This window comes from Ips typographus, linkage group LG11 (genome assembly GCF_016097725.1).
Source record: "Ips typographus isolate SLU linkage group LG11, UJ_Ityp_2.0, whole genome shotgun sequence".
Taxonomy (NCBI): Eukaryota; Metazoa; Arthropoda; class Insecta; order Coleoptera; family Curculionidae; genus Ips; species Ips typographus.
The window spans coordinates 7,887,524-7,914,700 of record NC_138432.1 but is presented as its reverse complement, the minus strand read 5'-3'; the positions used below and the strand labels follow the sequence as shown (position 1 = coordinate 7,914,700).

At 37.9% G+C, this 27,177-nt stretch overlaps 2 protein-coding genes and 1 long non-coding RNA gene across 5 annotated transcripts in view; 2 read left to right on the top strand and 1 right to left on the bottom strand.

Annotated features, from left to right (window-relative positions):
• The window catches only part of CCDC151 (Coiled-coil domain containing protein 151), a 36,609-nt gene extending 27,446 nt beyond the window's left edge, over positions 1-9,163 (bottom strand). Inside the window, exons 1-2 of one of the 3 annotated variants that reach the window (XM_081989593.1) lie at positions 8,858-9,163; positions 8,737-8,800 (exon numbers count right to left, since the gene is read on the bottom strand). The gene's annotated coding sequence lies outside the window, so the exon portion shown is untranslated. The remainder of the gene's footprint in view (positions 1-8,736; positions 8,801-8,857) is intronic. The other 2 variants (XM_081989596.1, XM_081989599.1) reach the window with 2 other exon arrangements.
• Positions 1-27,177, top strand: part of LOC145735604 (uncharacterized) — a 52,224-nt gene that overhangs the window by 23,178 nt on the left and 1,869 nt on the right. The window contains 29 exon segments of the mRNA XM_081989584.1: positions 1,050-1,245; positions 7,652-7,785; positions 13,437-13,576; positions 13,631-13,847; positions 15,411-15,566; positions 17,229-17,411; positions 20,193-20,531; positions 20,586-20,790; positions 20,863-20,880; positions 21,043-21,294; positions 21,354-21,632; positions 21,692-21,924; positions 21,990-22,055; positions 22,058-22,283; positions 22,344-22,633; positions 22,689-22,880; positions 22,934-23,310; positions 23,363-23,540; positions 23,597-23,838; positions 23,894-24,017; positions 24,076-24,377; positions 24,463-25,052; positions 25,054-25,889; positions 25,981-26,166; positions 26,228-26,427; positions 26,487-26,655; positions 26,711-26,817; positions 26,819-26,916; positions 27,002-27,177. Of these exon segments, the coding sequence (XP_081845710.1) occupies positions 1,050-1,245; positions 7,652-7,785; positions 13,437-13,576; positions 13,631-13,847; positions 15,411-15,566; positions 17,229-17,411; positions 20,193-20,531; positions 20,586-20,790; positions 20,863-20,880; positions 21,043-21,294; positions 21,354-21,632; positions 21,692-21,924; positions 21,990-22,055; positions 22,058-22,283; positions 22,344-22,633; positions 22,689-22,880; positions 22,934-23,310; positions 23,363-23,540; positions 23,597-23,838; positions 23,894-24,017; positions 24,076-24,377; positions 24,463-25,052; positions 25,054-25,889; positions 25,981-26,166; positions 26,228-26,427; positions 26,487-26,655; positions 26,711-26,817; positions 26,819-26,916; positions 27,002-27,177 (6,711 nt within the window).
• LOC145735612 (uncharacterized) lies at positions 4,119-5,210 on the top strand. Its single transcript, XR_014179710.1, has 2 exons — positions 4,119-4,262; positions 4,314-5,210. It is a non-coding gene; the product is annotated as an uncharacterized LOC145735612 (long non-coding RNA).

Here is a 27,177-nt window from a genome sequence, read left to right as displayed (position 1 = left end):
TACACGTACAGGATTTTATATCGGACAAGTTACCTATAAAGGCGTGGTACTTATACAGGGCGTTTACTTTCACACGGGCTCTAAATGTTACAAAACCACTCTCGTGTCCGTTTTGTTGTTTGTTGCACACAATTGCATTTTATTTCATCAATAATCTCTTGTTTATGTAATTTTAGGACCAAATTTTAAGTCCAAAGTTTTTTTCGTAAGTTAATTTCTTAATATGTAGTTCCAAACTGTCCTCAAGTTTTGAATTTTTTCAGTTTAAAGGCAAACTTTACTGGAGTGTTTGTCAAAAATCCTGGAAGAGACCTGTTTAAGAAGAAATTAGTTTTCACATTAGGTATTCACCATTTTATAGGTACTTACAGCAATTTGAATTGTTATAAATCAGTTTCATTAGAAAAACATATTTTTGGAGTGCACACAACACACAATGCTATAAATGAATATGAAATTAACCACATTCCAACTTGAAATGCCAGGTTTCCATTTTCCACTCTAATTGATTAATAAAATGTATCTTTTAATGGCCTAATACACAATCAGATTTAGTGGCAGTGCCACAGTGAATCGAGCTTCTGTAATTAATTTCGATTCAATGAAGCTATATTGAAGCTAAAACAGCACAACAACAAACTTAATCACACTTTGACATCAGTGGAACCAACTTTTTTGGGGGGTTTGCCCATCAAAATTAAGCCTCAATTTTTTTGTCTGTATCGAGGCGTTTGCAGCCGTCCACAAAGCGGCTTAATAACGGCAATAAATTCACCATTTTATATCACCTCACCTCTCATAATCAAAGATATTAAGATTTCCTCTTTAATAATCTGTAACTGGCTACCTGATCAGGACCGAGTTTTAACTAACCGCGGTGCGGAGATTTAAAGGCGGTTAATTAAAATTTGCATGACATGTCAACCTTATCTCTTGTTTAAACGACCGGTCATTACGAACACCTCCTTTTAAGCTTTTGAAAAATTCGGTATGCGACCGAAAACTACACTTTTATGCCCAATCGGATAAAACGTTGATTTTTTTCGCAGGTGAACATTGCGAAAAACAGGACCATTGCGCATCCCAACCCTGTCGAAATGGCGCAGAATGTGTCAGTGTTGGTGACTCTTATCAGTGCAACTGCGCACCTGGTTTCACTGGGTCCAGTTGTAAGGACGACAAGGACGAATGCAAACAAAAACCTTGCAAACATGGGAAATGTCATAACACTCATGGAAGTTACACGTAAGTACTCTTATTTAAAACTAATAATATTTACCAGTAAAGTAAAATTTAAATTTTACCAGTAAGTCATAAATCTACTATGCAACAAATTTCTAAATCAGTTGAAATTTGAGCACCCTGTAACTTCATTATTTTTGGGAGTTTAGGGTGGTTCAACCACTTAAAAGAACCGTGTTGAGCTTCTCTTTCCAGTGGTGTAGAGTAAAACATTCTATCTAAAAAATTGCGTACAGGGTGACAAAAATAGTGAACCACCATACTTTTTTTGCATACCCTGTATACTGAAAGCAAAAACGGTCCTGCAAACTAACGTTGTTGGGTTAAGGAGTTGATTAGGAACATTTTCGGTCTCTTGCTACTTTTTTGTAACTTTTACCGTTTTCGAGTTATTTAAGAAAAATTGATTTGGTGATCTGAAATTTGAACACGGTTTAAAGAACATAATCGCCTCTAAAACCCACTTGGAGTACAAAGTTTTTAGCACTTTTTTGAAATCTTCAAAAATTTTCTATCCCCTATCTATTAACCCATCACAATTAAACAGTAATCCACTAAAATTAGTAAATCTCCTACTAAGTCATACAGTTTCACATCTATTTCACTACATTTTTAATATAAGATTCTCTCTCTACACAATGAACTTATTAACGTTACTGTTGTCGTGGTAATTAGTATTATTATTAAAAAAAAATCTTCCCATGAAGGTAAAGCACCTTTTTTGCTTCATATGGTCGTTCTTCAATTGGGTGTATGCACGCAATTTTGGTACGGAGATTAGGAAACGGATCTTCCTAATGTTACACGGGATTTATGGATGTGTACTATGTTGTTCAAGATGTAATTACAAATTGGAGGAAAGTATAAAAAGTATGGTTTTTGTGACCTTAATAGTTCTTTTTTTTTGTCTAGTTCACGTCATTATAGTTTTGTGGATTAAAATTAAACAGCCTTAAGCTTAGATTAATATACAAAACTAGTTTTAACCTAACCTAACCCAAATCTGCAATCAATTATTGTCATACAACAAAGTAACACAAAATATACAACTTTTTCAGCTGTGAAGTTCTCTGGGAACTTTTTAACCCAGTTTATGTTGTAATAACAAACTTTCAGTCAACACCGAAAAAAAGTCTTGGGAATTACACAAAAAAAGGCAGGAACTAGTGCTGTACACGGAAACCAAGAAATAAACTTGTCACTGTCGTGTAACAAGTGCACTTACATTAGAAACCAGCCTGTAAAAGACATTTAAATTGTATTTTTTTTTTAAATACAGTCTACCCATAAAAACTGTACATACTATTGAATGTTTGTATTCTAATCTTCCAGGGAGCTTTTTAATCTGCATGAAGATTACTTCTTCTTTCACGTTCTGCATAGATACAGTAGGAAATAAAGTTAGATGATAATATCGCTACGTATACATGGTTCTGTCACCGGATGGCTGGAACACTCTGTATAGTCGAGATGCGATCATTTGAATAGGCACTAAGTACAAATGATAAAATGTTAGACAGTAAATATCTCGCGATTGTAAGTGTTTTGCGACTTTAGGGTATGTATTCATCAATACCAGGAAATCACCGGTCCTGTTAATAATTATAGCGGTATACTATAAACGGCCATGTTGCATATCCCCTGAGTTATTACTTCAAATATTTAGACTTGTCCGACCAGTATATGTTTGGAGAATTCGAACATTGCTAATTGCTTGTCCAAATACAAAAAAGGCGACCAGCGTGGTGGACTTAAGTCTCGGTCGATGATAATGATAACGACAATTTACAACACAAAACTTGTACATTATGCAATATTGACGTTCCCATCAGAAGGCATGTCGTTTTAATATTAAAAGCAATTTCAGAAAGGAAGCAAGTACAGTAATATTTCGTCCAGTTCTTTCAATCAGAAAAGCGTAAACGTTTTTTGTTTTGGTTGCGGTCGAAAGCAGTACCCTGTAATTACTTCTGCGAGATTTGGTCTATTAATTTATGAAAAGTACCTGTTATGCAAATCGTATTCGAGATTATTGATCCGCTAATTAATTCTGTTTGAGAACCACTGCACTAAATTACGATGTGATTTTGATTATTTAGCGAGCTAATGTGTTCCTGGTATTTGATGTTGGAATGATTTATGTGATTTAGAAAGGTCATTGCAATTGAAAACTTTAGTACTTAAAACTAAGGCAAAATAAGGTGGTAGTTTCGTGACGCTCAAAATGTTCTGATATAATTGAACTATTCTAAATTCAAAATGTAAGTTATTCATTCGTCTTTAGCATTGTTCTATACACAATTGAACCACAAAAAATGCTTTTCTGCTTTTAAAAGTTTAAAGAAACGATTTTATTATGGTTATTATATTGTTTAGGCAATTGTGATTCACTACAGCAAAATGTATTGAAATCTAAATAATCAAGTTTTAATACATTACGATTTTCGTTATTGGCTATAAGCCATGGTAGTATAGTTTTCTTCCTTTTCTATCAGAGGTTCACCGTCTTTGGAATAAATATGCTCTTTGCTGTGCATTAGAACCCTTATGGAGCAAAATTGTACTTTTGACAAATATTGCATTTTAACACTTTTTGAAAGGAATGCACAAGTGGAATAACGTGCTTCCCAGACAATTCATCACCATCTAAATTTAAAAGATTCTTTACATACGTGGTACCTACCTAACCGATGTGTTCAAATTCCCAGTGTAGTGATTACCATATAGTTTTGGACCCATCAATTTATTAACGAGCACCGTTAGTCAAATGTAAGCAGAATATCTTATTGTTAGCTAAGAGTAATAAACTCCGATTAAAAGTGGTCTTAATCAGTATTCAAACTACAAATTACTTACACCTGGTAAAACGTATAGGTATAGTTGCATCTGGAATTGTCACGTTTAACGAACATCTGGTATGGAAGGAAGAAATGTTGACATTAATACCAAGCAGAGTGGACATGGTATGACACCGGTTAAGCTAAAACGAGTAGACAATGCAGAAGCACAACATTAAAACGGTATACAAACGTAGAAAAAATGCTTGACCGATCTTAACCGTTTATTTTTAGTGTCAGCGCGCCTTTACCTTCTTTATTCATGGAACATACCTAATGTTTATTTCCAATATTAGACAGAGAAGGCTATGAGAAAATATTGACTAACATTGTACGGCATCCAGCCTGATTTGAAATTCTAATCTTGCTTTTATTCATTGTTTAAGCTGAAGAAGTCTGAAAGTCGTGGTTTTTTTTATTTGTCCGAATTGGGATTGTGCTCAGTCAGAGACCCACCTTTAGGGAATTTTTTCCACATAAAGCAGCAGTTAATTTCAATTACAGTCACTGAAAAGGACGTAAAAAACTGCAGTAACATTTGCAATTTTCCAAGATCCGGGTTGAAAAAGGAAAAAGCGTCCAACGTCCTTGCCCCGGGTCATAAACGCCTATTGAAAACCTGCTTTATTGTTTTTCAATTATTATTATTACAATTAGTTTGTATGCAAATGTGAGGTAAAGAACAAATATGCAAACACACCGTTTTTGCAAAACCCGTTATGTTCCAGCAGTTAATTAGTTTTGCTGCGGCAAAACATGCCTCGCATCCATATACATCCTGCAAATATTTGATGCAAATTGTAGTGTTTTGTTAGGTTAGGTAGAGTTTCGGAACTGCTTTACCATTAAAAACTCATCAGATTAATTAATTACGACAAAGTGTTAGGATTTTGACTGACTCTTTCAGAACTAATGAATGTTTGTTTATATCTACAACTTTTTTTTCCTTAATAATGACTAAGATAATAGGCATATAGCTAATGATTAGCCAGTGAATTATGGTCTACATTAATTACTACATGTTGAACATTCCTGTGAAGGTTTCCTACAGGGGGCTACATTAATTAGAAATTTAGTTGTTTTAAGTAAATTTTAAATCATGATGTGTATGATTACATGACTAAAAACTAACTACCATTCGTTTTCTTTCTAATAAAAAAAACCAGGTTTCCTGTTACTTTTACATCTACTTTTTTCTTAAATATTAATGTCGTTAATCAATTTGTGTGGTGGTATTAATTATGCCTGCCACTAAAGTATAAATTATGCTATTAAAAAGTTTAAATTCCTCAAACGAGCACCTGCTTTCATTTCCTCTGTTCTTCGTTTTTCTCCGGACTTATTTGTTTTGGAGTCGAGATTATAGCCACCAAACGATATGGATGCAAGGAAGAAGTAATTTGCTTCACGTGGAATAAAACCGTACAATTGCGATTAATTTCTCCAATTACCATCTTATTTATCCATTAAATGTAGGATACGTTTCTTTAATTCCTGAATGCAAAGAAATTGGCTAGTCATTGATCTCTGCGTCGTTAATGACGATGTAAGTACTGCAATTTTTCAAATCGATTACTGCTGGTGTTCTTGTCATCATTCTGCAACTATGTTTTGAGAGTTTCAGAAAAAAGCCTTTTTCAACTGGACAGAAAGTACGCTTAAACAAGCTTATCGAAATTGACAGAACAAAGCCGATTTCGAAAACAATAAGAAGGCAATCGATAATCGAACGCACGTATACTGGAAGCATACTTTTCGATTCCAGTAAGGCATCCGATACACGGTGTCGTAACACGTACTAACCGGATTTTTTGCGATTCTTCTGTATGTCTTTTAAGGCGACGCGTTTTCATAGAAGTCCCCCTCTTTAATTAAAGGCCAATTACAGAGGCCTTTATTTGGGCCCATTATCATTTAATCAAGGAAAGAATCCCTGCTATTGTTTTGGTGTGTGTGGTACAGTTCCAATTCCAACGCATTAAAAACTGCAAAAGGAGACATTAAAAAGCGGTTTATCCACATTCTGAAGGGGACTTGTTGTTACCTACCTCCGCGACCCTTGAAAGGGTCAAACGGCCTTTATGGTTCCGGTTTTTTCCTTCAACTATTCATGCCCGGTTATTACACAACACAATACGTACCGTAACTGTTCTTACCATGATTTTTACATACGCATGTCTTGAGAACTGACCGAGGCTGAACGTGTGTCAGTGACATTCCTCTTTCCAACTGAAAGAATTCACTTACACACAAATTATAAACAAATAATATTGAATCAATCATAAAGCTTTTGACACCCAACAAGCGGGTTTCTGATAAAGTATTAAAAATTCAAGTGGCTGGACTGTTCAGTTTGATATATTCAAATATTTGCTCTTCGAGTGCGGTACTTGGGTTAGGATATGTTTATGCAGGGTCTTGTAAAAATTAACTAAAAATAATATTGCTTTTTGTAGCATTATTACTTTATAAAGTGGCATTTGACAGTTTCCAAGTTTATAACAGAATGAAATATGATTTCAAACAAAATGTTTTCCAAATATTCAAATGTGGGTCGACCTGGCAATACTGCAAAAAAAATTGGACAATACAGACAGGCTAACCACAACTTATTGGTACATTTTACATCTAAACAATAAATATATTTGGACATGAAAGTATCTAAATCTTGACTAATCTGCATACATGCAAATCGTTTTAAGTAATTTCCTTATTTGCCTTTCCAAAACTGTAAGTAAAACCACACTGTAAGTAATAAATCTGGGGCAAAAACCACTAAACTCATTATGACTTAAATGCGTTATAAATGGCATCTCTGTTGTACTTATACAGTCAACGCAGCTGCGGTTTCTTGCTCTTTGTTTATTGCACTGACTTACATAACATTTTTTTTTTTTTAAACCTGGTTCGGACTTATTGGGTTCTTTTCCTGTTTGTTTTTGTCGGTTTATCTGACCAAGAGGAACAAACATCAGTTTAAATCAACTTTGGCGTGACAAAAAGTATACACAATTGTCATAAAACGTTATGTAAAGTATGGAGTAATATAATGGGTAGTTGGTAAGAAAGCCGGTAGTACTGCGGTAACAAGTGGTACTCGCCTCTCGCAGGAATCCCATATACCATCCGTACCCACCCACAAGGTTGAGAAATAACAATAGCAAACGACAGAGGATAAATTTCAATGAGTAAAATATACGAAAAAGCCTTTTTTAAGCGCCAATTAAGGGGAACAATGCACATGCAAGACACCAAATCGGTTGACTAATGAGCTCACAGTCTAATGAACTCAGGCCGCTTGCGAACCAATAAATATCCGCTTAGACCGCGCGGAGGGTACTCGCGGCACCGCAATCCGCTTTGTTATGGTACCGCAAGACAAAGAAAATGTATTAGAAAGTCGTACTGAACTAATTGGTGCTCTGCCAAGACGGTTCTTCTTTGATTGCACTTTTTCAGATGCACGCCCACCCTATGTGTTTTTTTCCCTACTGCACATTATTGTAGACTTGTGTTGGTCACACAGTTGCTTTCATACCTAACTGGGAACTAAAATTCTAATTTTATTTCAGATGTACTTGTAGTGAAGGTTACACTGGACAGAATTGCGAAAACGAATACATTCCTTGCGATCCCAGCCCTTGTGCCAATGGAGGACTATGCAGACCAGTGGATAAACATACGTACACATGCGAATGCCCTTTGGGTAAGTTTCTACCTAACCTGTACGGTACTGTTACTGTGATATTTACGATCGTTCAAATGTAGACCGAAGCAAATATTTAATAATCTTCCGCAATAATTCATCTTCTAATGTGACTCTTCTTGGACTCACCCAGACCGTAAACCATGTACTTCGGTGTCGTGAACGTGGTAAAAATGAACGTTTGCCGGTTGGTCGTATGAGTTATGGTATGGGACAAAACATGGATTGGTTTTCGCCGCCATCTGTCCTATTAGAACCATTTTATGTTAAAGGAAATTGTTTCTAACTAAATTTAAGAGTCCCGTTCATTGAAGCAAACTCAATCTCGGAATCTGAGACACTAAACGAATCTAAATAGTCTTAAACAACATTAGAAAATCAAAATTGGGCCATCGGAAACGTGCATCTTTCGCATATCAATTGCTTGGGTGTAACTGGGCCTTATTTAAATTCGAATATCGTTAAGGCCGGATCGTTGTATGCATTTATTTTCAACTAGAATAAATCTCGTTCTTTAAAGGTTAACTAAGTGTAGATTTTTTTCTAAATGGCCAACTAATGGCTGTTCAATGTTTTGATGATTGATATTAGTAGAGATTTAGCCAAAACGTCTAGGTGAATTTACACATGCAGTTTAGAAAATAATGCTTGGATTTTAGAAAATATAAATTGAATTTCAGAATCAGAATGTATCAGTGAACTAGCTCTATTGATACCTGTGCAAACACTTGACTAACTCAGGGGTTCAAAGCACCACTGACTTTAAATGAACTAAGTCGGAAACGTTCAGATGTTCTGATAGTCTTCTGATCTAAAGTATTACAGAGGAAAAGATATCCACAAAATAATTACACTTAAGTGAGCTAATCATATGATGATAACTAGCTTATTAAAGGACTTGGAGTAAAATTGAATTAAATATATTAACAAAAAAAAATAAGCTATAGATACCTTTAGTTGATCTTAAAAGGGTAGGTGGTCACCTCTGGATAGGAATGGCTTTGCTGACTCTAAGCTGAGTGAGCACATTTCAATAAGATTACATTTGACTCAAAAAGAAAAGAAAACTTACCCCTGCCGCAAATAAAGCACTAAAAATCTGCATATTGGGGGTTGTCTGAAATATGAGATTCAATCTCTCATGGTCCGGACCAGTAGAGAATCTCATCCAAATCACTGAGAATCAACAGAGCCTGCGTATTGGCCATACTGAAATAATTCGTCAATTAAGACATTTCGTTGCCGTGTTTGGTATAATTAAATTGTTGGTTTTCATTTGCAATTTGCACTTCAGAATCTAATAACACTATTCCACAACTTCTCATAATAACAAAAACAAAAAAGTTGGGTTATAGGTTATAGGATCTAGGATCTGTCACAAATTTGCATCGCAGTGTTGCCAGCTGGGCCTTTGCTTTACTAATTTTGTTGGTTTAATTACGTTAATTTTTAATTTTAAACAAAAAAGTTTGTTTACTGTTTTGAATCATGTCCACATTAGTTGCAGCGCTCACATATCGTTGAAATCAATTAAAATCATGCAAACATAATTCTATTTATGGTGGAACTCGCAACACTGTATATCTCTCATGTTTGCACCTGAGACAAGAGCCGTTTTCTTCGGTTTGTAATTTCGAATTCAAACGCGTTATGATTCAAAAGTCACGTGACCACCATGTGATTTTAAAATTATGGTGTCATGTGATTTTTAGATCATAACGCGTTTTGATGCGAAATCATGGGTCGAATGAAAGTTTGAGCTTTAAAAATACGGATAAACAAAGCAAACTGACAGCCAGACTGAAGTTGACCGACAGAGCTCTGACAACGACAGCTCACTGACAGCAGCAAAATGAAAATAAATAACCAGTTGACAAACCACCATATCTATTCACCAAATTCTTAACAGTCCATTTGTTGCTCTGAAAACACATGTAAAATCATTGAGCTTAACAAATTGTTAAACTTATCAGTTTGATAACAATTTGGTGAAAATAGCCATAAAGAAAATAAAGAATAAGTCGCCATCTATGAATATCTTTTGCTCGGATCGTGCCCTTAAGCGAGTTTTTAGACCTTTTTTTAGCTATCTGGGGCTCAGGGGCTCTAGCCCGACTATCTGAGCCTCTTACGTTTCGAGCTGGCGAAATACCCTAGTTGGTGGATCCAAAAAACCAGTTAAAAAAAATGGCCTAACCTAAAACCTAACCTCAAACTTCAATAGTAAACAAATAGAAGAAACTGCAAAATTATGAAAACAACAAGGTAAGTCCCTATGGTCGAAATTGAACCGTAACAATCGGAAATTTTATTTTAGAAAACATAAGTTGCATTTGATATTAGTCACTTATTGTAGGTTTTTCAGAAAAGGTCTGTTAAATTTTAGAATAGCTATTTTATTTTGTGGCTTGCATTTTAGAAGGCCTCATTTCAATTTTCATATCAGTTGTTTTTCTCTTTTCGAACAACTTCTCACTTTGTTCTTGTACAATATTTGTGTCAATGTCAATTTTGCAGCATGATTTTCAGATCCGAATAACTCTTATAAAACATATCCAACATGTTCTCAAATCAATCGTAATCGTGTTCTACTATTTAAAACAAACAACGCATTGAGACACGATACTGCAATCTCATTCGAATCGTTTCGAGATATGCTGGTTGGTGCATGTGGTTTGCGTGTATAATTAAGTGTAAACAATGAGACTTTGTGCGTACTAGAAAACCGCGATATAATTTTAGATTTTGTTAGAAAAAAATATAAAATCGTAAAGGAAGATCAAAGTCTAGGCCACATACAGGAAATCGAAAACCGCAAACATATCTGTGGTACCATTGATAGGCGATACGGAAAAAGGGGCATAAAAGCGTAGGCGCAGTACTTTTGACTTCGTACTCTTTACCGTGGGAAATTGCAAAGTACGTTCAGTACTCAATCGTCACATAATCTGCCTAATGGCCACTTTTAAAACTGATATTGTTATTATTGTCGGATAGAGCAAAGAAACAAACGTACTCGCTTGCATAGGATTGTTGAATAAATTATGTTGTACCATAAAATTGAAGATAATGCGCGAAGGAAGGAATTAAACACTTCCCAATAGCCATGTTCACACTGGTGCCTCGTTTATCAAGCAGTAGCTTAATACTTATAGAGTGTTTTAAATGGATAGCTGAAACTATGATCAAAACCTTTTAAAAAATCATTGATAAGCGGATGACACTATCTGCAGTCGAGAACTTGTTTACCAGGTACCAAGCCCCAACTTCAACCAGTTTTATCAGCCACCTATTCAAAACGGTAGTACTTAGAAGAGTTCCAAGCAAGGTAAAAAAGGCGTCTGCCTGACTGTACTAAAATGTTTTTTAAAAGTTCAACGGCTCGAAAGAAAGATCAAAAAGTCCACCTCCCATCTAACCCAGCCCGAGGTGGTGCTTATGTGGGAGAGTACCAACGATCCGGTACCGCGGCTGTCGCGGGAACCACCCGCGGGTACCACGAGCACTCGCCTAACTATAGAGCCCCCGGGCGCATCGAGACCTAACAAATAATGGTACCGGCCAGTACAAAATTGAGGTGCCTGTTATCATTTTAAAGCTGGAAGGGCTAAGGATGTGTGTACGGTTTGGGCTTCCCGATGTCACGATTCGCTTTATTCGCATCCGCAACAATTTTACGATTTTAAAATCGATATGGTATACATGAACGGTACACGATGGCATTATGTAAAGTCACTACAGAACGACTTGATCCCGAGGTAGTTGGGATTTTCTTCGGCCAATATGCGCAACAAATCAACCGGAAAGACGGTTCACGTGAATGTTACTGAATTTGTATTTGAATACTTTTTCTTGTGAGTTTCTTTTTTGATAATTTTAGAGAGTCTCTTTTGTAGATCTCTTTGTCTTTTATAGCAAATGCTTCGTTACTTATTAACCACTCATATTTTCTCTCTAAACGCATAATTAAAGGATTAACACTGGACAATCAATAAAAGAGAAAACGAACTCGAAAAAAAACATTTAGATTGTCAATTGTAAGTGCGGTGGAAAGTAGAAGTTAACGCATTTTTAATGATCCTTTTTCCGCCGCTTTGAAGTCTGTAATAATCACCATTTGAAAACAACCACAATAAGTTGGTGAATCGGCATTATTTGTCCATTACATCGGGATTACCGTCCGTGTTATTTATTCATAAAATTCAGTCTCTAGAAAAGTTCAATTATATCGTAATTTGTATTAATCAAGAAAATATTTCAATGTAACAGTTAGATAAAGTCTCATTGTATGTCGTTAAGAAAGCAATAATTTCATTTAAATGTGTTGTGGTTTTTTGCGATTTAAGAGATAACACTGTGGGATCATACAACAAGCAAACAGCGAAAAGCTTTTCGAAACCGGTCCGGAATCGGAAAAATGACTGACCAATTTAGTACATAATTTCAGTCGGGCGGTAGGTCCAAAATGAAGGAATGAAGAACGTTCCAAGCTTACTGATTGGTTAAACACGATATTATCATTTCGGTATCTTGAATCACTTTCCATCTCTCCTAAACGTATTTATTTCCTAATAGCGATATTATTTCGTAACTACCACCTGAAACAAAACCTCTCAACCGATATTCAGATAATTGACTTAAAAGCCTTGAATATCGGGTCTACTTCTTTGCACACCAGCAAATGTTGGATGCGTGCCTTGCCTATTTAGGCCGCCATTTTTTTTGCATTATTTTATTGTCTCAATTCATCTATTCTGCCGCTTTTGACACACATATTAATCTGCTTTTATACCGTCGATTAAACAATCTTGGAACGAAATTGCATAAAAAGCTGTAACCGTCCAGCGACCCAGATTGCGTAGGTGGGAAATACAATTTACGATCCCCCGGTTTGTAAATGAGCATATTTTACCGCTGAACTCATTTTTTATAAAGTGATCCCAAACCAATTAGCTATCAAAAATAATTATTGTAAAGTCAACTGAAAACAATAATTTGGTAATTATCTTTTTTTTGTTAATAAATTTAAAACCAATGTGCATTTAAATGATATAAATCAATATATTATGGACACCACATTTTCTAGGCAAAAAAAAAAACAGGAAAAGTACTTCCTGGTACAAACAACACGTGCTTTTTCTATAAAGTCCCTACAAGTGGCTACATATACCATTCCGTGTTCTCGATATGGTAGCGGTCTCAAATAAAATATCGTTTATTATATCGAAGTTGGACAGAAATGAAGGAAAACCGAAAAAAACTGGCAGATCTCGAAATGGTAACATTGCCCGAGAGCTTTAATCCTAAGGTGGATAGCTTAAAGCGTTTTTGGTCATCAGAATGAAATTTTACGATCAATAAAACTCTGCTAGCTGTACCTCGTTTTTCTTAAAGGCTACCATACATCAGGAACTGGACTACTTTAGCAAAAAAAAAAAGACAATAGAGTGCATAACAAATTAATAATAACCCAAGAAAATCATCTTGTTGCTTCGCAGTGATTTGCGCGGTACCCACGGACGGTTCTACTCGACTACCTTGATAATAAACTTGATTAATACAAATTTAATTTGGCTGATTCCTTTATGTCGTTAATTTTTATTTAATTTACCCACGCTTTCTAAATTCCTTTTGTCATAATTTTTTTGCAGGCTTTACCGGTCCAAACTGCGAGGAGAACATCGACGACTGCCGAGGCCATAAGTGTCAAAACGGTGCCACTTGCGTGGATGGCGTCAACAGTTACACCTGTCAATGTCCATCCAGCTACACCGGACAGTACTGCGAGCAAGTAAGTTTTATGCCCAATTTCATAAGTGTCAGTTAACCGAAAATGTTTTGATAGGACGTGGACGAATGTGCTCAAAGGCCTTCAGTGTGTCAAAATGGGGCTACTTGCACCAATAGCATCGGAGGATTCAGCTGTATCTGCGTCAATGGTTGGACAGGGCTGGACTGTAGCGTTAACATCGATGATTGTGCAGGGGCGGCTTGTTTCAATGGTGCTACTTGTATTGACCGAGTGGGTAGCTTTTATTGTCGGTGTACGCCTGGAAAAACTGGTAAGTGTTACTTATTCTGAGTGTACAGTAAATCAGAAGATTAAGGTCAAAAAGCAGAATAAAAGTAAAGGCGTTGGGACCGTTAATTTGACCCCGTAAACCTTATAATTTGCAACCAGTGTTCGATACCTGCCAGTCAGTTAACTCACGCAGTTATCCAGAGATAATGATAAGTCTCGCCCAACATTTTTTAGACGTCTCATCAAATAGATCCTTCCGGTGTTTGCGTGATTAATCATTTGCAGTTCTCAGAAAAAATCAACTTAATTGAGACCTCCCCGATTGAAACCCGAAATAACATACGGAATTAACAAACAGAAAATCCAAGCAATGTCCATTAAGCCGCGGACATTAAACCACCAATTAAATGGATCGGAGGACGCATCTCGAAGTAACAAATTGAAGGGGCAACTCGAAAAGCGGTCCTTTATAATTTTTGCCTTGAATCGTTTAATTGCCCCCAAAAATGCTGTTGTTGGGTGCCTCCAGATAATGTAATTACTTATTTGCATAACCTGAAGCTTTAACTGTTTTGACCCATCAAAACTCATTCCTTTCTTTAAGACTCGTTATTAGTGAGACTTACTGCTACTAATGAGGAAGGTACAGTAATTGAAAAAGTGCCAAGATTTCAAGTTTTTACTTCATTTTTAAGTATAATCGCCAGATGAATTCAGTCAAAATGTCCTACTTTCTTATATTTAAACACTTTAGTTTTAAAATACTTACAGGAGTAAATTCAATTCATTAAAATAGCTTTTTTGACTAGAATAAAGAATATAACGAAGTTTTTCAGTACAATATGAACTGAAGGCTGTAAAACCTTTCAGTTTTTAGAAGTGCCAACTAGCAATTTCTTGAAAAATCACTGGCAATGTCGTAAACCCTGTACATACACTGGACTGTACAAATCGACAGGACTTTGAGAAAAACACGTTTGGCGATAAAATAAACGCATTGAAGTGTCCGGCCGTAGCCACTTTGTTATTCACAATCTAAACGATATTTATGTGTTGGTTTAGTCATTGTACCTCTTCTACACACGAGGTGTGGTTGGCACTTATTTGAACATCTCAGTTCCTTGAACTGGTAAAAAAAGTCCTAAACCATGCATGGTTGTTGGAGGATTAACTCTTTTACAGTTACCCACAGTGAAGAAAATAAAAACTATACATATTGAAAGCATGTAACTATCTACCCAACTACAGGTGAAAGAAAATCGTAACTGTAGCTGAACCAGTTCGATTAAAAGCTAATCCGCGTACATGCAATCCGAAATTTTGATGATGGTTTCACTCTCTTGAAAGAATCAATTTGAATATCGAGGCTTCCTGAAGAGAAATTCCCAATTTAGCCCATTTAATTTTTTTTTTTTTTTGGTTGCCGAGTATAATCGTTTCGTTTCGTAAACTTCATCTAACGGAACTAGTTTTTGCTTCTTTTCAAAGATCGCGAGTGTATTAAAGTAATTACCCAGTTAAATGTAAAACCGTTTATAGCCGTCCAATTTTTTTGGGCCGGATCATTATAAACGCGAAAAAGCTATAATTTATCTGGTTCTAGGTCTTCTTTGTCACTTGGACGATGCTTGTACGAGTAATCCTTGCCATGCTGATGCCATCTGCGATACGAGCCCAATAAATGGATCTTACACCTGCAGTTGTGCTTCTGGATACAAGGGAATCGACTGTTCAGAAGATATCGATGAATGTGAACAAGGTATGTAACTCATCATCTTTTATCTTATAAACTGAGAGTGATCAGGTCGGGTTAGTTTTACGCATCGTTTTTTGCTTAATTGGTTATTAATGTAATTCATTATTTATCTTTTTGGTCACAGAGAGATTGTAACGCTACCGGACAATCCTAAAGTAATATCTCAATGTCTCCATTTAAAATGCTAATGCGACTGGAGTTGCATTAGAAAATTGATATTTTGGTGTGTGTGGGTTTTAAGCCGCTTAATTTCATTGTAGATGAGGTCAAATGAATTTGTTTTAACGGTCATAAATGATCAATTTAGTAAGGAATTTTTGTCTGGTGATTAATATTGCTATTTGGTAATAGTTGGATGTTTAATGCACCATGCAAAAACTGAAAAATTGTTAGTGTCTGGAATGAAGGAATTTGGTTACTGAGCCCATCCTAAAAGAGTCATAATGACCAAATGAACAATTTTTTTTTACTTATTATTTGCCAAAATTGCATTTTTTAACTTTTTGAAATATCGTGGCTATTTTATTTAAATTTGCAGGAAATTCCTTTGTTGTAAAAAAAATGTAAATTTTCTCCTAGGAATATCTGAATCTTGGGTCATTGACAAGATCGGCTCGAGACGGTCGACACTCAGCCCGGTTTATTATTAGCGACACCGACACTTAAGCGCAATTAGCGGATCCATCTCTGGCCAGTTCTGAGATATTGACGGGCGCGAGGGCGTACCCCGACCGCTATTGAAATTCAATAGGAAACGCAAATGTTTATCGGGTTCGGAGACAAGATTTTTCTCTTTTTGCTAATGGACTCGTGACTGTATGTCAAACACGCCCCCGTACACACCAAACAACGTTTTGTACGATGATCGAACGGAAACCAAAATGATTTTTTTGCTTTCTGTGTAAGCTTCACTCAATAAATATGGCTGCGTTTCGAAGAAGACACTCGGAAATTTTTTTGGACCGAAACGAAAGTTTTACTCAATGACTTGTTCTTTATTCGTGGGAAATTGTTCTTTTTCACTTTGACCTCCTTTGCTCAGGCTAATTGACAACCGATTGCCAATTCCCAATTAACACATCGACCCAGGTGACCTGAAGATCAATTATCTCGACTACCGGCCCCGCTTTAGCTACTTAACTAATTACTTCGTTTAATTGATCATCCATTATTGTTGTTCAACTAACTGGTACAGATATTGCTGTATTAACAACCCAGCGAGTTGCGTATGTATGAAAGCTGATTTAGATTAATCGGTCCTGTTTTAATGTAATCATTAGATATAAGATAATTGTGTGATCTCAATACATTGATGCATTCAACTTTGTGGTTAATAATTCCCTAGGTAGTGAAGATAACAGAGTTTTAGCATAAAACGGTCACAAACCAAAGCCGTTGAAGAACCCATTGGTGCATACCGGCTCAAAAAAGCCTTTACCATGAATATTCGTCGTCGAGAGAGTCGTATTTATTTAAAAGATTCCCGGCGTTGATGCGTGAATAATTCCTCTATTCACGGTGAAAGACAATAATCTGAATAACAAAAAATCGATTATGTTTGGTTTAAGGTCGACAACATTGTTATTTGAATAAAGAACCTCTTGTGTTTTAAAACCTCGTTCACGATCTTCGGCTATCGAACCTAAATCGATTTTTTTTTTTCAGGTTCCCCTTGCGAACACGACGGTATCTGCGTCAACACTCCAGGTTCCTATGCCTGCAACTGCACCCAAGGATTTACAGGACCAAGATGTGAGACCAACGTCAACGAGTGCGAATCACATCCTTGTCATAATGATGGGTCTTGTTTGGACGATCCTGGTACCTTTAGATGTGTCTGTATGCCTGGTAAGTTTTGGTTTAGTTAACATTTTTGATAAACTTTTCAGAATATGACTTGAACCTCGAAGTGTGCCTACAGCTGTTAATGTCATTTCCAAGGCGATTCGTCTTAATGACTTTTAAGAAATCGTCGATTAATTTGCAGAATTCAAGTCCTGAGATCGTACAAACAAACATTTTCCGCTAACGATCGAATTAAAAGCCATCGAAACAGGCTTCTCTAGATTTCTGAATTTGGTAAAGAATCCACTGCGTGTACAGGGTCAACTTTTCTACCGAGACGATCGAAAAAGTTGTTTTCACAGACGAAATGGTCGGGTATTGATTTTGAAACAAGACAGATCACAGTTTTGAGAATGTCACCTTCTGTAGTCAATTGTTAGAATCAGTAAACTATCTTTTCAAGTGAATACTGGAATTTTTGTCTCTATAAATTGTTAATATATGTAACTCCAAAATGAGAAAGCCCAAAACCCTTGTTCATTTGGTTTCACAATTACATTAGGGCACTATTTGAATTGCGATATATTATTTCCGGAATACCCGTGGCGATAACTATAAATAAGCAACTTGCATCTGAAATTTGCTAACGGTTCCCATGAAATATGCGATGGTACCGAGCTATGCGCCACAAGAACCTTTTCAGCTCCTTTCTGAAGTAGACCACGCCTAAGTCTCGATTTCTCTGCAATCGTTTAGGAAAATTCGCTCGGATATTACTTCTAAACACTTTACTCCTTTTGATTTGTCTATAACTTCACACTTTTAAGCAAAACTAAAATCTTCTAGCTTTGTTGCTAAAACCCCTAGGCCAACCCCTCGGAATCAGCATTGTTTTTCCTAATTTCGTTGAGTGTTCGTAGCGAGTTTTGTTTAAATACCACCGCCCACGCTAAATGCTTTTGCTGGTCAAAGGAAATAATACAGTTTATGGCCGATTCTGCGAGAACCTCAGTTTGCACCGCTTTAGGGGTTTGGTAATATTAGTGATCTTACAGCAAAGCAACATTGTAATGATGCACAAAAAATGATAGTTATTAACCGAAAACATGAGGCACCTGCTGCTATATTGAACCCTGTGGGTGTACAACAAGTACTCTAGTTAATTGCACCAGAAATTTTGCAATTCCGAAAAATCCTGCATCGTTAATCAAAGACTGTCAGGTGTTTCAGTCACAAAAGAAACCCATAAATGATTGTTAAGACAAGAACAACTGGAGGATCGAGCGTAGTGACCTAGTTAATTTTAATAAGGGAGAATTTTGTGAATGTTTACGAACCACTCGTTACGAAATACTCGAAGTTTGGAGTAATATATTTTTTTTAAGACCGTTAAAAGCGGGTCCACCCAGTTATGTTGATGTGCGTGTTTGCGTCCCTTTGGTGTATCAATCAACTGAGAGTCCTAACCCAGATTTTTGGCGAGGCAGTTGCCAACCAAATGTTGCACAGAATTTCATAAACCAACACGAAATTTTAATCAGTTAATTACGAAGATGAAAAACCAATCTGCAACTAAAGGGACTTTCTTTATTTCCGGTGTGAACGCACTTATTACTTCCATTATTATTTTGTATTAAAACGATGAGAACCCAATTTACTTTTTTTGCATGTGCAACATCTTTTCTCTGTCTTCAGCTTTTTTCTAAGTGCTCTTCACTTGCCTACAGATAATTGTTGTCTGTAATTTATTCATCATCCCTGGGTTATCATCGTAAAAGGGCAAAACCCACGACCTGTCGCGACTTTGAGCTTATTGTGCTATTACAATGTAAATACGTTTGGCTTTTAAGACTCTAAAAGGTAGTTAAAAACCCATTGGCGAGAGCCATTTACTATAAATGTCAGCCACGTACTATAAACGTCGAAATGCTAGTATTTTTCCTATAGGTTCTTAAAAATCTCTTAAAACTGCTAACAATGTATCTTTGTAGATATATTTTTGTAGCTTTTCCTTTAAAGCTTAAAAAGCTATTTTGCAACCATTCAAACAACCTATTTCTGCAGCAATGTAAGGAACACACTTTTCGTAAAACATTTTTCCTGTTAGATGCGGATCTCAAACCAATTAACCGGATTTAATCAGCATTTCCTTCAAAAGAACATCGAATTCTAATGCATTCGTTATTCAAACTGACGAGGGCATGATATTATTAGCATCGCCTTATAGCCAAGTCTTCCGACTGCATACATTAATGCACCGTTTAATTACTGACATACTCGTATATAAAAAATAAGTTACAAAGGTTTTTGCCAAACGCAAACTGAAAAACAACTAAATTGTAAATAAAATACGTATCGGACATAAACCCATTCGGATATCGTTTTAATACCAATCTGAACAGTAAAACGATGCAAAACACACCCATTAATATGCAGGCGAGTACGAGCAAGCAATCTTCGTATGGTGAACTCCGTCATAATTGAAAATAATCATTTTATAATGACTTTGTTTTTTTTTGCAGCTTTTGTACGTAACCAAAATATTTGTCAACCTTAGCTTAAAACTTTCCCCCATCAACTTGATGTATGATTAAAGATATCAGATTAATTAAATCACCAAAAACAAGTGGTTGATCCATATACGGTCACGAAAAGTCGACCAACAGGAAGTTCAATATTTCTATATTAAGAAATAAATTTTGTCACCGACATTGCCAACGTGAAGCTTTTACTTTTTTGCCCATTTGGTTTTTAAATAATTTTTGAACCAGTTATGTGATCTTATCGCAAAACCAGTCGTCATTATCCTAAGTTGTATTATTAAGGGAGAACCGCATTTTACAGGTTTCACTGGTACTCAATGCGAGATCGACATAGACGAATGCAAAGACAAACCCTGTCTGAACGGTGGCATTTGCCAGGACCTAATCAACTCGTTCAAATGCACTTGTGCTAGTGGTTTTACTGGCTCTAGATGTCAAGTCAACATTGATGATTGCGTTAGTCAACCCTGTATGAATGGAGGAACCTGTCATGACTCAATTGCTAGGTATACTTGCGAGTGTCCTCCAGGATATACCGGCAACTCTTGCGAAATCAACATCAATGACTGTCAGTCCTCTCCTTGTCAGCATGGGGAGTGCATTGATGGAGAGAATTCATTTACATGTCAATGCCATCCAGGTTAGTCAAATCTTCTTTTATAGTATTTTGGTTCTAATTAGAAACTGGTTAAAGGTTACATGGGAATGTTATGTCAATACCAACTCAACGAGTGTCAGTCGAATCCTTGCCAGTACGGCGGTATTTGCCAAGACCTAGTCAACGGGTACCAGTGCATCTGCAAGGCTGGAACTTCAGGCCACAATTGCGAAATCAACATCAACGAATGCTACAGCAATCCTTGCAGGAATGGTGCCACTTGCATTGATGGTATCAACAGGTAAGATGGCTGAGAAATTAATTAAGCTGTAGCTAAAGTAACACTAACTTTTCCTAACTTTCATGCTTCTAGTGGATACCCTTTTTACGCGTAAGTTTCTTGGTGTCTGTGTATTGTCCTATAAAAAGTAAATGATCAGGAGTGAATAAATTGAGTGTCCTAGGCGTGTTTTTGAACACTAAAATCATTTACTTTTTTTGGTTGCTCTTGCAACAATAGGCGTGAAAATTTATCTATGATGTGTTTTTGCAGCTACTCTTGTGAATGTAGACAAGGCTACACTGGTCGACATTGCGAAAACGACATAGACGAATGCGCTTCTAACCCTTGTGCTAATGGTGGCGTTTGTATTGACTTGGTGAACGGGTTCAGATGCGAATGTCCTAGAGGATACTACGACGCTCGGTGTCTGAGTGACGTGGATGAGTGCAAAAGCAATCCTTGCAGACATGGAGGAAGCTGTGAAGATGGCGTCAATCAGTTTATTTGCCACTGTTTACCTGGGTAAGTTAATTTGTTTGCCTGTTGATGATTATGATTAATTCGTACCTTTTCTGCTATAGTTATGGAGGCAAACAATGCGAAATCAACATCGACGAGTGCGCCTCTAATCCTTGCCAACATGGAGGAATATGCCACGACCACCTAGCGTCGTACACTTGTGAATGTTCTGCTGGTTATTCAGGGGTGAATTGCGAAATCAACGTGGATGACTGCGCTATAAACCCTTGCAAAAATGGAGGCAGTTGTATAGACCTAGTCGATGATTATAAGTGCGTCTGTGAACTTCCGTACACTGGAAGACAGTGTAATGAAAGACTCGATCCTTGCCAACCCAACAAGTAAGATTTTGTTTGCTCTGAAAAATAACTTTAAAAATTACACATAATACAACTTGCAGATGTCGCCACAATGCTAAATGCACACCAAGTTCCAACTACAAAGACTTTGCCTGCACCTGTAATTTGGGTTATACCGGACGTTTCTGCGAGCAGGACGTGGATGAATGTGTGGTTTCCAAACCTTGTAGAAATGGAGCTACTTGCAGAAACACCAATGGTTCTTACCAGTGTTTGTGCGCTCAAGGTTACGAAGGCAAGGATTGCAGTATCAACACGGATGATTGTGCTTCCTGTATGTTTTTATTTTGCTCCACTAAAGTCATATATAGTTTTCATGTTTTTATGTAATTAAAACAGATCCTTGTCAAAACGGTGGTACATGTCTGGATGAAATCGGCGAGTTTACATGTTTGTGCGTGAACGGATTGAAGGGAAACAATGCGAAGTAGACGTAGATGAATGCCTGTCCAACCCTTGCAAAAATGGGGCAACCTGCAATCAATACGTGGATTCTTACACTTGTACGTGTCGCTTGGGATTCTCCGGTATTAACTGTGAAACCAACGATGAAGATTGTACGGAAAGCAGTTGCATGTATGGTGGTAATTGTATTGACGGTATCAACTCTTATACGTGCAGTTGCAAACCTGGGTTAGTTCAAAACAGACTTCCAGAATTATCTAACATTGAAAATTACTGATTTTTTTGTAGGTATACTGGATCTAATTGCCAAAACCGAATCAATCTATGCGACAGCGGACCCTGTAGGAACGGAGCCACGTGCCAAGATCACACTACTCACTACACGTGCCACTGCCCTTACGGTTTTGCTGGGAAAGACTGCAGTGATTACGTGGACTGGTGCGCTACTGACCCTTGCGAAAATCAGGCTTCCTGTTATCAAGTGAAAAATCAGTATTCTTGCACATGTGGACCTGGATGGACTGGTAAAGTTTGTGACGTGGAAATGGTCAGTTGTCAAGATGCAGCACTCAGAAAAGGTGATATTTTCGTGGTTTACTAACAAGACGTCATCATCAACGATCAACGTTTCAGGCATACCATGGCAATTACTCTGCAACAACGGCACATGCGAAACAATTGGCAATTCCCACAGGTGTCACTGTAAGGACGGATACACAGGGTCGTACTGTCAAAAAGACATCAACGAATGCGAATCTGCGCCTTGTCAAAACGGTGGTACCTGCAGGGACCATGTTGGTTCTTACGCTTGTGAATGCCCTAAAGGTACGTTTACTTATTTGTTACTGCTGAACATTATTCACCACGGTTTGTAATAGGTTTTCAAGGTCAAAATTGCGAACTTAACGTGGACGACTGTTACCCAAACCCTTGTCAAAATGGCGGTACCTGTCACGATTTGATCAACAGCTTCCAATGTTCCTGCCCATCAGGAACATTGGGCTTGTTATGTGAAGTGAATCACAACGATTGTAAACCAGACTCCTGCCATAACAACGGCACTTGCATCGATAAAGTGGGTGGTTTTGAGTGTAAATGCCCTCCAGGGTTTGTAGGACCCAGATGCGAAGGAGATATTAACGAGTGTTTGTCTAATCCCTGTTCAAATCCTGGAACTTTGGATTGCGTCCAACTAGTTAATGATTATGATTGTAGCTGTAAGCCTGGATTTATGGGACGACATTGCGAACGAAAGGTTAGTAAAGAGAGTTACTTAATTAGTTAATCTAATGTTTTAATATTGTCAGGTCAACTTCTGCTCTTCTTCTCCGTGTCAAAATGGAGGGGTTTGCACGACAATCCACTCAGACCATAAGTGTACTTGCCAAGAAGGATACTATGGAAAACACTGCGAGTTTAGTGGCTACGACTGTGACTCTGATCCGTGTCAAAATGGTGGTATTTGTCGTATATCAGACGCTGAAGGTACTTCACTCATCACAATAGTTGATCAACGTGATTCTAAACACTTTCTCTTGTAGGATATGTCTGTGACTGTCCTCCAGGTACCAAAGGAGTGAACTGCGAAATTGACTCTCTCAACGAGTGCGATAGCAACCCTTGTAGACATCCGGATGCAACTTGCGAAGACAAATTTGGAGATTACGCCTGTTACTGTCCACCTAAAAGATCAGGAAAGAATTGTGAGATATTTGACCGTAACTCACCTGGAGGTTTGGGAAGGGCCAGGAAAACGGAAGATTTCAGCAAGTTTTATGAAGCTGTAAGTTTTATTATTGTCACAATCATGGATAGTTTTAAACGTTGTGGTGTTGTAGGACTTGGAACGCCAAAGACAACAGTGTGGAGCCAACAATTGTCCCATGAAACGAGGAAACAAACAATGTGATGAAGAGTGCAACACTTACGCCTGTGACTTTGATGGCAATGATTGCTCTTTAGGTATGTTATTGGCTTTATTCACTATCATAAAAATTGGTAATTTTACTGTAAATAACAGGTTTGAATCCATGGGCTAACTGTACCGCCTCCATAAAATGTTGGGAACACTTTGGAGATGGCGTTTGCAATCAGGAGTGCAACAACGGCCCTTGTCTTTTCGATGGACGAGATTGCGAGAAAAAATTGCAACCCTGTAATCCCATCTACGATGCTTACTGCCAAAAACACTATGCCAATGGACATTGCGATTATGGATGTAACAATGAGGAATGCAACTGGGATGGTTTAGACTGTGAACGGGAACGTCCACCTGAAATTGCTGAAGGTGTCATGAGCATGATTGTTCTCATGGATAAACAGGTACTTATAGTTTTTTTTCTGGTAAAATTAAGTCTTAAAATGCGACATATGTTCATTAGTAAGCTAAATTTTGTACTTGTTCTAGGCTTTCATCAGTAACCTAAAAGCCTTCCTAAGAGACACCTCCCATCAACTACGCACTACAATACGAGTCAAAAAAGACCGTCTGGGAAAAGACATGATTTACTCCTGGGAAGGGAGTACTGATGCAGAAGGACAACTAAACGATGCTTACTACAAAACCAAACACAAAATTTACACCACATCCACCTTACAATCTGGAGTTAAAGTGTTCCTGGAAATCGACAATCGCAAATGCACCGAATACTCGGATAGTGGAGACTATTGCTTCCAAACAGCTAGTTCGGCAGCGGAGTTTTTGGCAGCCAAAGCCTCCAAACATTCGTTATCACAGAGTTTTCCTATCTACTGGATTAACGGTTCTACCAACTATGATGACGATGTTACTCAGCCAACCAACGGAAAATATGTGCTAATTGGTATAGTCATGGTAATTTGCATGGCAGGAGCAATTTTTGTGGTGGTGCAAACTCAACGAAAACGTGCTGCTGGTATTACTTGGTTCCCGGAAGGCTTTATGAGAACCAACTCGGGTGCTCGGCGTCCTCGTCGAGGTCCCGAAGGACAAGAATTGAAAAACCTCGGCAAAAAACCAGGCCATACCTGAGTTGGACTCTCAACACGGACAAGTCTCTCAATATTCAGACGATGACAGTTACCAAGGTTACCCCCTGCCAGCTAAGAGAGGTAGAGTGGAACCTGGATATGCCAGTGACCATACCGGAATCACTGAATATGAAGAAGCAGTACCCAGATGGACTCAAGCCCACTTGGAAGCCGCTGATATGAGACCTAGTGCGATGCTAACACCACCTCAAGGTGAAAACAATCATGATATTAATGCCAGAGGGCCTTGCGGTATGACACCAATCATGGTGGCTGCTGTGAGAGGTGGAGGAATGGATACTGGGGAAGATGACGAGGATGATGGTTCCGGAGCTGTGATCCAAGATCTGGTGGCCAACGGAGCAGACTTGCACGCTACAATGGACAAAACAGGAGAAACATCCCTGCATTTATCTGCTAGATATGCTCGAGCTGACGCGGCTAAAAGACTTTTGGACGCTGGAGCCGATGCTAATGCTCAAGACAACACTGGCAGAACTCCACTACATGCTGCAGTGGCTGCTGATGCTCTTGGAGTCTTCCAGATTCTGTTGAGAAATCGAGCTACAAACTTAAACGCTAGAATGCACGAGGGTACCACCCCGTTAATTTTGGCTGCAAGATTAGCTATAGAGGGAATGGTTCAGGATTTGATTAGTGCCGAAGCTGATATTAATGCGGCTGATAACTCCGGAAAGACTGCTTTACATTGGGCTGCCGCCGTTAATAACGTGGAGGCTGTTAACATTTTATTGGCTCATGGTGCTAACAGGGATGCTCAGGATGACAAGGATGAAACACCTTTGTTCCTTGCAGCTAGAGAAGGTAAGATTGATTTTTGATAAATTGTTTTCTAGCTTTATTGTTCTATTCATTGTGGCTTTTTATTTATTTGACATATTTTGAACATTTTCAGGTTCCTATCAAACATGTAAAGCTCTATTAGAAGCTTATGCAAATAGAGACATAACCGATCACATGGAACGATTACCAAGAGATATAGCCTGCGAAAGATTACATCACGACATTGTAAGACTCCTGGACGAGCACGTGCCCAGAAGTCCTCAAATGGTCAATGTGGTGACCAACAGCCAGATGCTGAGTAAGTCGAATTCGTTGTCGGTTTAGGTGGTGATAGAAAAAAGTAGGGTGTAACTTTGTAGCGTCACCAACAGGCCACATGCTGCAGCAACCGACTGTTATAGTTCCGAAACGTCAAAAGTCGAAACGACCCTCCAAATCTACGGGACCGACAAGCCCACAAGAGGGCACTGAGGCCAATGCCACCGGTGGAAGTGTTCGACGGAAGCCTAGCGTGAAAAGATCTAATAATAATAACAACAACAATAACAACAACAAGAAGGTTGGTTCTTCTAAACCTTCAACAACACAGGAAGCATAAATTGTTCGATTTAATTACAGATACAAAGTGCGCAAACGCAAATTAGTGAAGTACCCCCGCAAAGTGCAGATTCAATTGCGTCTTCAATGAGCCCGGTAGAGTCTCCAATGACTAACCTCCCCAGCCCTTATGACGCCACCCTTTACTCAAATATGGGCCTGACTCAGCAAAGCTTAGAGTCCCTAATGTGTAAGTTACCCTGGTGATGCCTGGTTAAATTTTTGACTTAACACGGTATTTACAGCCAATAAACAGCCCCCAAGCTACGAGGACGTGGTGAAAAGTACACTGCAGTTTGGTGGCATTGACAATTATGGGGCATTCAATATTTTTCAAGCGGACGCCCTTGATGATGCAACAGAGACAGTTGCAGAACACTTTGAGCCCGCCTTACTCGAATCAGAGTCCACCCCATTCGGTTCAGAGCAACATGTCTCTATCTCCTCAAGGGTAAATAGTTATTCATGTAACCTGTTTCCATTTTACACACTCAAATTAAACTGATTTTGGTTTTAAAATAACATTATTTTTGCAGTTATAATGGATCGCCATCGCCAGCAAAAACTCGGCCTTGTCTCCCCACTAGCCCCACTCATATAGCGGCAATGAGGGCGGCAACTCAACAAAAACATGGAGGAGTGCCCCAAGCCCAAACCCTTGCCATGGGTTTTGATTTCAGCCAAACTGGCATCGAAATTCCCATGAGCTTAT